The sequence below is a fragment of the Trachemys scripta genome, chromosome 7, assembly GCF_013100865.1.
Source record: "Trachemys scripta elegans isolate TJP31775 chromosome 7, CAS_Tse_1.0, whole genome shotgun sequence".
Taxonomy (NCBI): domain Eukaryota; kingdom Metazoa; phylum Chordata; order Testudines; family Emydidae; genus Trachemys; species Trachemys scripta.
The window spans coordinates 58514386-58529160 of NC_048304.1; the positions used below are offsets into that span (position 1 = coordinate 58514386).

General features: G+C 49.2%; 1 protein-coding gene across 1 annotated transcript in view; it reads left to right on the plus strand.

Annotated features, from left to right (window-relative positions):
- The first annotated feature begins 3220 nt into the window (after positions 1–3220).
- Positions 3221–14775, plus strand: part of ZNF488 (zinc finger protein 488) — a 14297-nt gene continuing 2742 nt past the window's right edge. The window contains exons 1-2 of the mRNA XM_034777949.1: positions 3221–3436; positions 12385–12613. Coding sequence (XP_034633840.1) covers positions 3221–3436; positions 12385–12613 — 445 coding nt within the window. The remainder of the gene's footprint in view (positions 3437–12384; positions 12614–14775) is intronic.

Consider the following 14775-nt stretch of genomic DNA (forward strand, 5'->3'; position numbering starts at 1 on the left):
GCTGCTAGGCCTCGGGCCAGGCTGAGCATCTCTTGCCTTAAAGGGTTAGTCAGCCTGTGACATTCCTCCACCGGGGAGCCAGCCTGCTCTGGAATGCCACTACTCCTCACTAGCGGTTTACAAGTACGCTGTAGCCCATGAAAGCTTATGCTCAAATAAATTTGTTAGTCTCTAAGGTGCCACAAGTACTCCTGTTCTTTTAACACTATATTAGTCAGGCCAGTTTGCTGGTCTGGCCAGCTCCCAGTCACAGGGAGCGGAGCTGTTTTCTAGGAATTTAGGTAGGTAGATAGAATAATACCAGGAAGACAACACCATTCCCAGCTTATACAACAAGGAGTCTGGTGGCACCTTAAAGACTAACAGATTTATTTGGGCATAAGCTTTTGTGGGTAAAAACCTCAATTCTTCAGATGCATTCTTCAGAAGTGAGGTTTTTTACTCACAAAAGCTTATGCCCAAATAAATCTGTTAGTCTTTAAGGTGCCACCAGACTCCTTGTTGTTTTTGTAGATACAGACTAACACGGCTACCCCCTGATACTTGATTCCCAGATTATGGCATTTCCCTGCTTTGCTAAGGGAGTAATAACCTTCCTAGGCAAAGGATCTGGGCCATGGCCCATAATTTATTCCTATTTTTTTTTTTTTTTTAAGTAATTTAGGCCAACATATTTATGCTCTGTTGTTTTCTTTTGAAGTGCTTTTTAAAAACGAATGTGAACAGAATGTTTTCATTAAGTAAACCCCGTCCTCCCACACATTTAAATGAAAACAGTGTTTAAAGAAATTCTATAGTTATATAGTATCCCAGTGGTGGTGTCACACAAACATAGCAGCACTGGGCATGGGATAGTACTTGGGAGCCAGGAAGTGAAACTGATCAACTGAAAACACAACTACCCAGTCTAGTTCCACCACCAGCCATGAGGAGCATAATGTAGCCAGAGGTAGAGTGACCAGACAGCAAGAGTGAAAAATCAGGATTGGGGTGGGAGGTAATAGGCGCCTATATAAGACAAAGCCCAGAATATCAGGACTCTCCCTATAAAATTAGGACATCTGGTCACCCTAGCCAGAGGCAGCATGCACCAGTGTGAGTTGTCTCTGGTGCTGGGGGTCAGGAGACTTAGGATCTGGTCCCATCTCGCCACTGACCTGCCCTATGACCTTGGGCACTTGGCATTTTACCGCCTTGTCCCTTTGTTTCCTCTCCCGTCTTCTGTCTGTCTTAGCATCTTGTCTGTTTAGACCGTGATCCTGCAAAGACTTACTCACAGTGCATTACAGCATTACATTAAGCATGTATTGAAATCTTTACAGGATGGGGATGTAGACCTTGCCTATATGAGAAAACTGTTCTGATTTAACTAAATCGAGGTAGAACTGGAATTGGGTCAGTGCCACTCTCTGGAGTATTGAGTGCTTTACATCCCGTTAGCTTAAGCTCTAAGTCACATTGTGACAAAACAATCCCATTGGCACAAAGTGAGAGAGGTTAGATTGGAAGGACAGAAGAGCCATCTCAGTATTTCTAAGGCCAAGAGCTCTTCAGGGCTTGTTACTGTCAGGGCCGGCTCCAGGCACCAGCCGACCAAGCACATTCTTGGGGTGGCACCTTGTAAGGGGCGGCCAATCTTGGCGTGGTGGGGGGCACTCGGTTTTTTTTTTTTTTTTTTTTTCAGTTTGGCGGGGCAGCGCTCGAGGTTTTGTTGTTTTTTGTTTCGGCGGCGCAGCGCTCGGGGGGGGTGTTTCGACGGGGCGGGGCTCTTTTTTTTTTTTTTTTTTTTGCTTGGGGCGGCAAAAAAGTTAGAGCTGGCAGTGGTTACTGTTCTCTTTCAGTCTCTCTGCTTTATGGACCTGATCCAGCTCTCACTGGAGCGAATGAGGATCTTTGCACTGCCTTCAGTGGGAGCTTGATGGAGCTGTGTCTCCATAAATAATCCACAGAACCCTGAAATAGCAAAAGGCCCAATTCTGCAACCTAACCATGTGTGGAATTCCCAGGCTCAGCCCCAAGGTGCTGGAGAGAGCGTCTGAGCTCTGATTCATTTAATAGCATTGCCCATTATTCACTGACAAATACCTTCATGCCAGCTGAACTGTGAGAACATACTGCCCCGGCTATATTGTTAGCAATGTCTGAGATCGCTATGTCGGGACGCAGGTAGAGGAGTCACAGTCTGCCTGGGTCTTCCTAATTGTCACAAATGATATTGATATTAAAATGGGACAAAAATGACCCTTTTATCCAACTCTCATGGATTCTGCATGTTCAGATTGAATGCAATTTGCATCCAAACCAATCTTAGTTTGGTTCTGCAAAACCCAAACCTGGATTGTGGAGGTTCTGCCAAACCAGAACCCACTGCTGCTTCTCTACCTCTAATTTACACTGTGCCTTTCACCCTAACCGAGAAGGATCTCAAATCACTTTATTTACTAGCTAATCTAATGTAAATTGAAATGCAGCCATCTCAGGGGTGCAGCCCAGCAGGCATTTAACAGCACACAGCATCAAGGCTCAACAAAGCAGGCCAGGAAAGAAAGGGGCATTTTAGGTAGTGGACTGTAATTTCCCCAGCTGGAATCTGGCCAGGACACCGGGGCTCACACCCTACAAAGTACAAACAAGACATAAAAGGCAGCACGCACAATGGGAGAAATCTTCAGTTGATGAAGAAAAGCCACAAGCATTTGGAACAATCCCAGCATTTCCATTTTGGGGGCTGAAGTGGACAATGACTGTGTCTTGAGAAAGTCCGGCAGCCTGTGATCCTGTAATAGACAGGACTGAGATTAGGGTGGACTAGTTGGCTCTCTTTTCATCAACTGGAGATTTTCCCTACTGTGCCCAAAGCTTCATGGTCCTGCGTATAAGCGGTCAGCATCGTGGGAGCTACTGGGCCGTGGGAGCAGCTGACTGAGTGCCCTGGAAAAGATTGACTGATTTATTCACAAGATTAAGATTGCTGCTTTAGTGCGGAATAGCTTGTCTCTTTCTGGGCTGGACATCAATAAAGCCACAAGCTCCCATGTGCCAGGAAAACTCCACCAATGCCAATGTGTTGGTCCCCAGTAGCTTTAAAGCTCCCATCCGGTTATAATTCAATTCCAATTCCTTACAGCCTTTGTGGTATAAATCATGATCAGATTTATCCCCCCCCCCTCAATTTCCTATCCCCAGTGTAAGTGATTCTTTGCTTTGTTGCAGGTTGAGGATGGAACTGACATCTTTGCCTAAACTCCTCTGGACGAGTGACAACAAGCTCTTGCATCATCATTTCCCAGATGTGTTTGCAACTGTCCATACTACTCAAGACATCCCAGAGGAAGCCAGTTTTGGACCATGTATGCTGCAAAACACCTTGTTGGACACTGTTGCTTTTATTGCTCTGAAATGCTCCGAGAGAAGAAATATCCATTATGTATTTAAGGTAGGAGAGCCTGGTATTTTATATTGCACTGGAAAAGCTGTCCCCTCTCCCCACCCGCCCTGGATTGCTCTTCTCGGCCGGTGGCATTGGCATGGGATATAGTTTTATCCCCAGGTCTGCACAGCTAATAACTCTGCCAAGAGGGGAAACTGGCCCAGCACGGTGCTGACCTGGAGGCTGGATTCTGAGGAGATCCCAGCAAGGACTGTTCCCGTGGGGGAAAGAGCCCAAAGCATGAGTACCGTCCTACGCCAAAACACCCTTGACCTGCCGCTGAACTGATCCAGGATGTGGGGGAATGAGGGGCATGTCTTCACTTGGAGATGAACAACCAAGAGGGCTTGGCATGGGGCATACTGGCCCTTCAAGGCTGAGGAGGGATCACGCTATCCCATTGCAGGGACTGCCTGGCATCCCTGAGGGAGAGCGAGTGGCTTCAGGGCAGCGTTTTGAAGTCTAAGAATGGGCTCAGGCTGCTCCTGTTTAGACAGAGCGTAGGAGTATGAGCAGAGCATGCTTCTCCACCCTGTCTCTCCCTGCACCATGGGGGTTGCTGCAGCCCCTGCAGGGGGGTGTCTCTTCCCCTTTGCTCTTGCGGCCATATCAGATCTCTGGAGGGGGCCTGGGTGCCCGGAGGGAGGAGTCAGGGTTGTTTGTGTGTGTTTGGACTCTAGCACCAGACTCTCAGGCTGCATTTTGGGACTTTGCCACAAGACCCCTGGTGGGAGTCTGGACGGTCTGGAGAAAGATGTCCCTGGAGTGGGCTGGGGCTGGCAGGGTGAGGCTTAGCTCTGGGTTGTACAGCCAGAGCAGCATCTTAAAGCCCTACTGTCTCTTAGAAACCACGTCATCTGACACACCTGGGCTGACACCTCCCTTTCCATGTGTAACTATGGTGTTCCCCATTGCGTAACCAGCCCCTTTCATGCTGTTGGGGGGGAGGGGGAGAGTTGAACCTGGCACCTTCAGTCCCCAAAATGCAAGCTGCTACTGCTTGAGCTGATCAAGTCCCTCCCTTAGCAGCTAGCTCATACACTTGAAGGCCAGAAGGGACCACCATGCTCATCTACTCTGACCTCCGGCACATTGCAGGCCACAGACCTCACTCACCCACTCCTGTAATGCACCCACAGCCTCTGGCTGAGTTTCTGACAATATGGAGTAGGCTCTTAAGTTACATGGACCAGCTATTAAAGGGTGGCACAGCCACATAGTGCTCGCAGGGGTTACACTTTGTGGGCATTTTGACTGGGAGTTGTGACAGGCGCTGGATGAATAAGGGATTTCTTGTTTCGCTGGCAGTTTAGAAAAATAACAAATCATTTGGGGTCAAACCAAAACCAGTGTTTTATGAAATATTCCAGCGAAGCGAGAAGTCGAAACAAAAATTGCTGCTCAACCCGAATCGGAATGTTGCAGCATCACAAAACCCAAACCTCTGGAGTTGAGACATTTCCACTTTCGTGCATTTGGACAAAAGCAAAAAGAAACAAAGGGTGGAGGAGACCTGGCTTTAATTCTTCCCTCTGTCTGGGGGGGAAGGGATTTGAACCAGGCTCTGTCATCTCTCACGTGAGTGCCCTATCACTGAGCGATAGGGTATTCCAATAAGAGGGCTTCCTCACTCTCTCCTCTTCAAGCTGCTCCACTGTGTCTAAACAATTAAATAGCCATTGGAGTGGGAGGCCTGTGTCGGGTCTCTTATACCCGAGGGGAGTGCCCTACCCATCAGGCTATAGAGTCATTCTCATGCTCAGTCTCTGGCCCAGCGACTATCCAACTGGAGAGCCTTTAACTCTGAGTCCCAAAGGAATCTGCTTTTCTTCTCCCCTTGCTGTTTTTTCAGTGGGTCATCCCCATAGAGTCCCGGAACCCTCAATTTAACAAGCTTCCTTAATGTTTTCTGCACCCCAAACCTAAGAACTAGCATAGATCAAGCTGGGGAAGCCTTGTTGTCTCCCCCTCCACCAAAGCAAGCCAGCCATCTGTAAATCAGTCAGGTCTGCTAAACCCAACCTGCCCCATGCCCCGCCACTTACAGCATCCTGTGCCGTCTCCTTCTCCTGAAAGGTCCCTTCTCTTCCCTCCCCAAGGGGCCTTGAAAGCCAAGCCTCTTTATAGTGGAGTTGTGATTGAGCCCCTCCAGGCCACTGAGGCCTTCCCTGCTCCGTAGACACAAGGGAAGTACACAACTGTCCAAGGGACCCATAAGCAGAGGAGCTGGGCTTTGGGCACAGCAGTACGTCCACATTCAGACCAAAACACCCAGAGCTAGGCTTTGATGTCTCTTCTGCTCTGTCCTGTGCTCTCACTTATTCCTTGTCCCCTTTCCATGTGTTCAGCCCTCTCTCTCTTGGGGCCTAATTTCCAGAGATCTTACGCATCCCTTGACTGTGCTCAGAGCGGTGAGTCAGTGCTGGGCATTTCTGAAAACCAGGCCTTAATTAGTGACAGCCTTTGTCCTAGCTATTAGTTACAACCACTGGGGGCATCAGACTTCTGTATTTGTCAATCATCATTAAGTACCACATAGTTAAAGGGAACCAGCTGCAAGGCATGCTAATTTATTCTTTCCCTTATGCTAATTAACTCTTACACTAATTGTCTCTTAACAGTTCATTCTTCTGGCTGAGCTGCTAATGTGCGCATACTTTTGCATGCATTCCGAGGGGTAAAAACAGAGCAGCGATGTCCAAAACCCTGTTTTTCCTACAAAACCCTGTGGTATAGCTGCAAGGCACTTAGTGGAGAAACAGAGAAAGAAATCACTGGGGGTGAAATATGCTTCATTTCCAAACATCTCTCTTTCAAAACAACCACTGAGGCGCTCAAAAATCAGCAGACTTTTTTTTGCAAATGTCCTTAATCGCTTTGTGCCTCAGTTTCCAAGCTGTGGAACCCCCCTCGTTCTTTTTGCTGATACAGACTAACACGACTACCACTCTGAAACCTCTCTCCCTTGCAATTAATATTTGTTAGGCTTAGATACTGCTGTGATGAGCTCCAAAGGAAAGCCCATGAGGAAACTAATAATTCCCTATTCAGTGCAAGTTTAGAAGGGCGTGCAGTGAATAAGGCAGGGGCCGCACATAGAGTGATGAGGATAAAAGTAATATTGAATAGCTGTACCATTCTCAGAGCATCCTCCATCTTGTGCACTGAATGAGCTGGGGTCTTGCTGAAAAAAATAGTATGAGATCATGTAATTAAAGAGCATATCATAATGCAGATGCGCAAGGGGGCGGAGTTAAGATTGCACAGGTAACCTGAAATACCTTAAATTCTGGCATTTTTAAACTTTGGAGTGCTTGACTTTGTAACCTAAATATAATTCTTTTAATATGGGTGGGGGTGGGGGTTATGTAATATTGCACATATTAACTGTTACCGACTATACCTGGGGTTGTCAATCTTTTTCTTTGAGGCCCCCCCCCCGATATGCTATAAAAACTCCATGGCCCACTTAATAAACAATTGTTGTAGCCTTTTTTTTTTTTCATATAAAAGCCAGGGCTGGCATTAGGGAGTAGCAAGCAGGGCAGTTGCCTGGGCCCCACGCCATAGGGGCACCATGAAGCTAAGTTGCTCAGGCCCCTGCTTCAGCCCCAGGTGGCAGCCCCATGCAGTGGGGTTTTGGCTTTCTGGCCTTGGCCCCAGCGAGTCTAACACTGGCTCTGCTTGATGGACGCCCTGAAACCTGCTGGTGGCCCCCCAAGGGTCCCCAGACCTCTGGTTGAAAACCACTAGGCTATACCACATTATTTCAGAAATAATTGAGTCTGCAGCATTCACTTGTTGAGAGCTTGTCCTTTATGGATACCTTGACATAAATTTGAATTTTTTACTTGATGCAAAAATATGAATAAACTGCACTATTTCTGAAGCTGGAGAGCAAGGTACAAGTGCTTATTAGTTGTATTTAATAATATCCTGTATGGCAAAGCTCTATAGGCGTTAGTAGAGATAAACATTTGGAGAGTCCTTTGGATTTCAGTAGGGTTCTGCTGTAATAATTCTAAAGCCCTCCATAATTTAATGGAGAAGGAGATAATTTCTGTAGGGGTTTTGAACCATCCTATAGGATTCAGGTGCAGGGATCTAGTTCTTTATTAAATTCTAATGGATTGTTCATTATAGCCTAGGGAGAGGTTATCATTTTACATTAAATTCTCTAGGACTTTCCCCTCTGGAGTGAATTGACAATACAGAACAATGGAATGGAGTTTCTTGTTTCTAGCTGGTGTACTATACTTATGCTTTTTGGATTAAGGCTTATTGACTAGAGAGCAGACCAGGAATCTTGAGTTGCCAGCTCTGCCACTGACTTGATGGGTGACCCTGGGCCAGTCGCCTCATCTCCCTCTGCCTCAGTTTCCCCATCTGTACCACAAGGATAATGGTCCTGGCCTATCTTGGACTGGGCAGGTGTGGCATGAGTGAGGCTGAATGACTGGGCAGTGAGGTGATCTGAGAGCCTCTCAGGGAAGGAGCTCTGCAGGGGCAGGGAGCGCTGCATTTCTGGTAGTGTTGGGGATCTGAATGCTGCCAGGGGAGTGGGCGCTGGAGAGCAGCAGAGAGGCCAGGCAACCAGCCAGGTGGGGAGCAAGAAGCATGGGGAGCTCCGAGGCTGGCCAGGAAAGGTTGGAGGGCTGGATGGACAGAGGAAGCTGCAAGCTGGGCTGGCATGGGGACTGCAGGAGCCAGCTACCGGTTGGGAGGGTGGGCAGCAATGGCAGCTCAACATGTAGGGTTAGAACTACCTGTGTGTGCTGCTGGCTGGCAGAAACTGCACCCCAGGCAGCTCTTCACACATAGAATCACAGAAGATTAGGGTTGGAAGAGACCTCAGGAGGTCATCTAGTCCATCTTCCTGCTCAAAGCAGGACCAACACCAACTAAATCATCCCAGCCAGGGCTTTGTTAAGCCGGGCCTTAAAAACCTCTAAGGATGGTGATTCCACCACCTCCTTAGGTAACCCATTCCAGTGGTTCACCACCCTCCTAGAGAAATAGTTTTTCCCTAATATTCAACCTAGATCTCCCCCAGTGCAACTTGAGACCATTGCTCCTTGTTCTGTCATCTGCCACCACAGAGAACAGCCGAGCTCCATCCTCTTTGAAACCCCTCTTCAGGTAGTTGAAGGCTGCTATCAAATCCCCCCTCACTCTTCTCTTTTGCAAACTAAATAAGCCCAGTTCCCTCAGCCTCTCCTCCTAAGTCATGTGCCCCAGCCCCCTAATCATTTTTGTTGCCCTCCGCTGGACTCTCTCCAATTTGTCCACATCCTTTCTGTAGTGGGGGCCCCAAAATTGGACACAATACTCCAGATGTGGCCTCACCAGTGCCGAATAAAGGGGAATAATCACTTCCCTCGATCTGCTGGCAATGCTCCTTCTAATGCCGCCCAATATGCCGTTAACTATCTTGGCAACAAGGGCACACTGCTGACTCAGATCCAGCTTCTCATCCACTGTAATCCTCACATCCTTTTCTGCAGAACTACTACTTAGCCAGTCAGTTCCCAGCCTGTAGCAGTGCATGAGATTCTTCCTTCCTAAGTGCAGGACTCTGCACTTGTCCATGTTAAACCTCATCAGATTTCTTTTGGCCCAATCCTCCAATTTGTCTAGGTCACTCTGGACCCTATCCCTACCCTCTAGCATATCTACCTCTCCTCCCAGCTTAGTGTCATCTGCAAACTTGTGAGGGTGCAATCTACCCCATCATTCAGATCATTAATAAAGATGTTGAACAAAACCAGCCCCAGGACCAACCCCTGGGGCATTCCACTTGATACCAGCGGCCAACTAGACATTGAGCTGTTGATCAGTCCCGTTAACCCCACAAGCTAGCCAGCTTTCTATCCACTGTGACAAAGTTCCTCCTCTATCTTGGTGGGTCCTGCACTTATTGGCAGATTTTCCTGCCTCAGAGATTCACCATGTGGGTTGGGGAACAGCCCAGAGACCTTCCCCTCTGGAAGAACCCACAGTCCAGGTCAATTGGGAGGTTTGGGGGGAACCCAGGCCCACCCTCTACTCCAGGTTCCAGCCCAGGGCCCTGTGGACTGCAGCTGTCTATAGTGCCTCCTGTAACTGCTGCATGACAGCTACAACTCCCTGGGCTACTTCCCCATGGCCTCCTCCAAACACCTTCCTTATTCTCACCACAGGACCTTCCTCCTGGTATCTGATAACACTTGTGCTCCTCAGTCCTCCAGCAGCACACCCTCCCACTCTCAGCTCCTCATACTCACACCACAAACTGAAGCGAGCTCCTTTTAAAACGCAAGTGCCTTGATTAGCCTGCCTTAATTGATTCTAGCAGCTTCTTCTTAATTGGCTCCAGGTGTCCTAATTAGCCTGCCTGCCTTAACTGGTTCTAGCAGGTTCCTGATTACTCTAGTGCAGCCCCTGCTCTGGTCACTCAGGGAACAGAAAACTACTCATCCAGTGACCAGTATATTTGCCCTCTACCAGACTCCTGTACCTCACTGGTCTGGGTCTGTCACACCACCTGATAGTCCATTCATCCAATCCATACTTTTTTAACTTGCTGGCAAGAATACTGTGGGAGACCGTATCAAAAGCTTTGCTAAAGTCAAGATATATCACATCCACTGCTTTCCCCATATCCACAGCGCCAGTTATCTCATCATAGAAGGCAATCAGATTGGTCAGGCATGACTTGCCCTTGGTGAATCCATGCTGACTGTTCCTGATCACCTTCCTCTCCTCCAAGTGCTTCAAAATGATTCCCTTGAGGACCTGCTCCATGACATCACAGGGCCTGGAGGGCTGATGTTCTGGGGGGCAACCCACACCAGTGACGGGGAGTGTCACTGCTAGCCCTGTAAACCTGGGTTCCTTCAGTTCTCTGCTGCAGGGGCTCACAGCCTGGACACCGACAGCCAGCAGACAATCTGCAGTCCCCTGAGTGTCTGTGTGCCGTGCAGCCCTGGTTCAGCTCTCTGACCCCAGCAGCCTGTCTACAGCACAACAGACCTGCTCTGCTCTCCTCCAGCCTGGGTTACTACTTGCTGGGGGGCCTCAACACTTGCCAGTCCTGAATTTCCCCCAGACCATTTGCCCTGCAGTGGCCAGCTCTGTCCTGGAGCACTACGAGAATGAATAGAGTTTGTTGCTCCTTTAAAGCGACAAAAGCACATTACAGCTGGGGGAAATATATCCTGCCCTGCTAGCACAGCATTGTGTTGGGTTCCAGTAAAAATAAAAGACGTTTATTAACAAAAGGGCTTAGGTTAAGTGATAGCAAGTCTTGCAGAGACTCCAATCTCCTGTCTTTCTCTGCTTGCAAGAGGTCTGGTCCCTTGTGGATACCAAGATGGCTTCTTCTCTTTCCTTATGTTCTCTCAAGCTCCCTGTTTTGTCCCCAGACTCAGTGCTTCCCTTCCGGTGAACTTCTCATGTCCCTGCTGATTTGTATGGAAATGAGGCTTACTTAATTTCACTGGAGACAGGTAGATAGCTGCCTTCTCTGCCTCCTGACTGGGAGAAAGCTTGTTTATCCCAGTTTGGTCACAGACTTTAAAGCGTAATATCAGTGATTAGCCATATTTCCTCATATTGTCTTAATACAGACATTTCGCAGTGATATTAATCACCAGTGTGTCATTAGTGTTGAGAAAAGACCTGACTCGATGCACTTTTATAATACAGTAATCTTGTGTGTAATCAGTGGTAGCAGATGACAGAACAAGGAGTAATGGTCTTAAGTTGCAGTCGGGGAGGTTTAGGTTGGATATTAGGAAAAACTTTTTCACTAGGAGGGTGGTGAAGCACTGGAATGGGTTACCTAGGGAGTTGGTGGAATCTCCATCCTTAGAGGTTTTTAAGGTCAGGCTTGACGAAACCCTGGCTGGGATGATTTAGTTGCTTTGAGCAGGAGATTGGACTAGATGACCTCCTGAGGTCCCTTCCAATCCTGATATTCTACGATTCTATGAATTACTTCTCAGCTGAGGTTCAGGCCCCCTGACTTTATAGTCTGGAGGCTATCTCCCCCACTCGTGAGGCTGATGGCTTTGTTTAAATGTACCTTTGTGTTCCTTGCCTGACAACCAGGCTGGTCAGCCAAGCAGATACTCATTCCCTTGTCTAGGGCAGGCTAGACTTACGCACTGCTTGCCAAACACATTTTAATAACATAATCCGAGCACATATTCATAACTCTTTGTACAGACCCTCTACACGCACCATGCAAAGATATTAATGATCAGTGAGTTATTAATTGTCCAGTGATATATTACATGCCATCTTGTGGGTATATATCGTGACAATGGTGTGTTAGGTGTAGTGAGTGTGTCAGGTCTGGAAAGAGCTGCTGTCATGGAGCAGCAAACCAACAGCAGGTCACTGTGTCACAACCCCTTGAAGACAGTCCTGCCCTGACATGGCCTGTTAGAGACGGGGTGATACTGAAATGATGGAGGAAGAACCTTGTGCGTGTGTGCATTTGTATGTATTGGGGAGGCTCCTTCTCTTTGCAGCCAGAGGAGAGAGGTAAGTGGGCAGGTGAGATTTCCCAAATGACTGTGTTAGGGCTGAGGGCACGTATGCTGCAGAGGAAGATTGGGGAGAGGTGGAGGGGGAGCAGCAAGGCAGGGAGAGAGGGTGAGTATCGGGGGTTGTCACTCTTTGAGCGGGATGCACAAGATGTTCCGCCATTTAAGACGGTGCCACCTGCTGCGTTCTGGTGTCTCTGTCCTGCTCCACCATCTCTGTGGTCCCCTGGGCGTGGGGTGTAGTTCAGGAAGGCTGCAGACACTGTGATCAGGCCCCTTGTGTAAGTGTTTGCGGCATCGGGGCCACAGCCCTTACATATTGGATCATGTGTAAGACAGGAAAGGACAGGCTTTGCCGAGAGTGTTGATGAATTTGTGCATCCTGGGTCCCTATTGTCTCCCTTTTTGCCTTGTGTCTAACAGGTAGATGTCACCTCGGTGCACAGCTCCGCTGGACTGCCCTGGATGAGGCTCGTTCAAGCAGCAGCCAATAGCAAGGAACAGAACTTGGAAGCCTACTTAAAAAACAGCCAGTTGTACTATCGATCTACTAGAAAAATAGGCAAAAACGAGGAGCTCCTTGTGTGGTACGATGAGGAGCTTTCCAGCCTCCTGGGTTTCAGCGCGATCGAAGTCAGGACTCTCCAAACCGGTGAGTACTGAAGGGAAAATTGCCAGACGCTGAGGTTGTGCGGGTATCACTGAGGGCAAGATCTTTGTTACAGGTGATGCTGGGCAAGCGGGGAAGGGACCAGCTTGACTCTCAGATCCCAGGCTGGGCTTTCAAGGTTGGGCAGTTAGAAGCAAATCTTTTTACTGGTGCACTGAGCTGGAGTCAATGAAGGGAGTCTTCCAGTCATGGTAAATAGTCTTGTGCTAACAGGGCTTGAGCTAGCTCACTAAGGATAGCTCTTTGGACGTTGCTGCTCCAGCGGAGACTTGGGCTAGCTGCTCGAGCCTAGGGGTTCGGGTGTGCTGCCCTAGGGTCAGAGGTTAGCTCGAATGATGTAACTGAACTGGGCTACAGAAAACAGCTCAGGGTCTGAACACTTCTTGATGCAGCGCAATCTGCTTAAATTAGCCAAGACTTGGGTAAGTGTAGATGGTCCTGATTCTCAGGGGCTCTTGGGAACACATTTGGCTGGGAGAGATTCACTTATACTAAGTGAATTGCTTTGAAAATGAGTAACACAGAAAGCAGTACAATCTTTTAAAGAAACACTGCACATAGGGAAAGATTGACAGCTTCACACCACTACTCAAAAGGCTGTAGTGTAACTTATGGTGTGATTTTTAAACGGACTTTGTCAAATTGGTGCTAAACCCAGTGTGGAGGGTCTCGAATTGATTTAAATCTGGCTTGTAGCAGGATAGCTTGTGTTAGTAAATTTGCTGTCTGCTATAACCCATTTTAAACCGATAGAAATGTGTCCACACAGGAGTCTGCACCCAGTCTGCTTTCAAACTGATTTTAGTGAAACCAGTGCAACTTGTGTGTGTGGACACACTTAGATCGGTTTAAAATTGGTTATAATGGCCTGTGAAGGAGCAGAGGGACTGCTGCCGGGCACAGCAGGGGTTAAAGAAAACCTCTGGGTTCAGCTAGCCCCGCCCCGTTATACCTGTAGCCAACGCCAGGCCTGGAGGGGGGGAGAAAAGAAGGGAGTCTGGCTCAGTCAAGGCCATTTTGGTGCCCTACGCAGCCCTAGGCCTCCGTTTTGTGGGGGCTGGGTTAGGGGGCAGGGGGAAAACAACCCTCCAGCATGAGCCGGTGAAGCGGAGCCAGTTGGGGCTGGGTTGCTCCACTTCCGGCTGCCCAGTGAGTGCAAGCCAGGCCCGACCCCGCACTCACCGGGCGGCGGGAAGTGGAGTGACCTGGCCCCAGCCTGCTCCGCTCTGCTCCTCTGGCTCCCAGCCTTTGGACTTGGGGGTAGGGGCAACTGCCCCCCAGCACTCACCAGCGGCGCGGCTGGGAGCCAGCGGCATGGAGCGGGCTGGGCCCGGGTCACTGCACTTACCGCCGCTGGTGAGTGCAGGCCCGACCCCTACTGCAGTCCTCAGGGGAGTGGGGGCGGGGCTGGGGCGGAGCAGGGGTGGGAAGAGGTGGGGCTAGTACAGAGCAGGGGCGGGGGCCATGGGGAAGGGGCAAAGCAGGGGCTGGAGCAGCACGCAGCTGTGTAGGGCACCAGGAAATTTGGTGCCCCAAATTTCCTGGTGGCCTAATGCAGCTGCATACTTTGTGTATGGTTAGGGACGGCCCTGGGCACCTGGACTAGTGGGGCCACTCCCCAACTAAAAGACTTGCATAGGGAGCAGGCTAGGAAAACAGGCCCTGAACCCCACCTCAGAGCTGGGAAAAAGATCCATCTCCCCTGTTTAGGGGTTGAACGACACAGGACCCTGGGCCAGGACCTGAGGGAGAAGGAGGGCTCAAGTCTCCCTACAGCCCACCTAACCAACGATCTAGCCACTGGGCTGCCCAGCCACTGAGGGCCCTATCACACCAACTCAAAGTGGGAATGTTTTTTTTGTATAACCTAAGGTATGAATTTAAATCAGTAGAGTTTTATATCGGTATAACTCTCCTCCCACATAGACATGCAGTATAAGATAGCCTTTTTATCAGTTTAGCTTATGTCGCTTTGGAGGGGATGTTAGGGTTACCATATTTTGTACCTCCAAATGGAGGACACTCCACGGGGCCCCGGCCCCGCCCCCAGCCCCGCCACAACTCCGCCCCCTCCCCAAAGTCTCCGCCCCCTCCCCTGCTTCCCGCGAACATTTGATCCGCGGGAAGCCTGAAGCAGGTAAGGG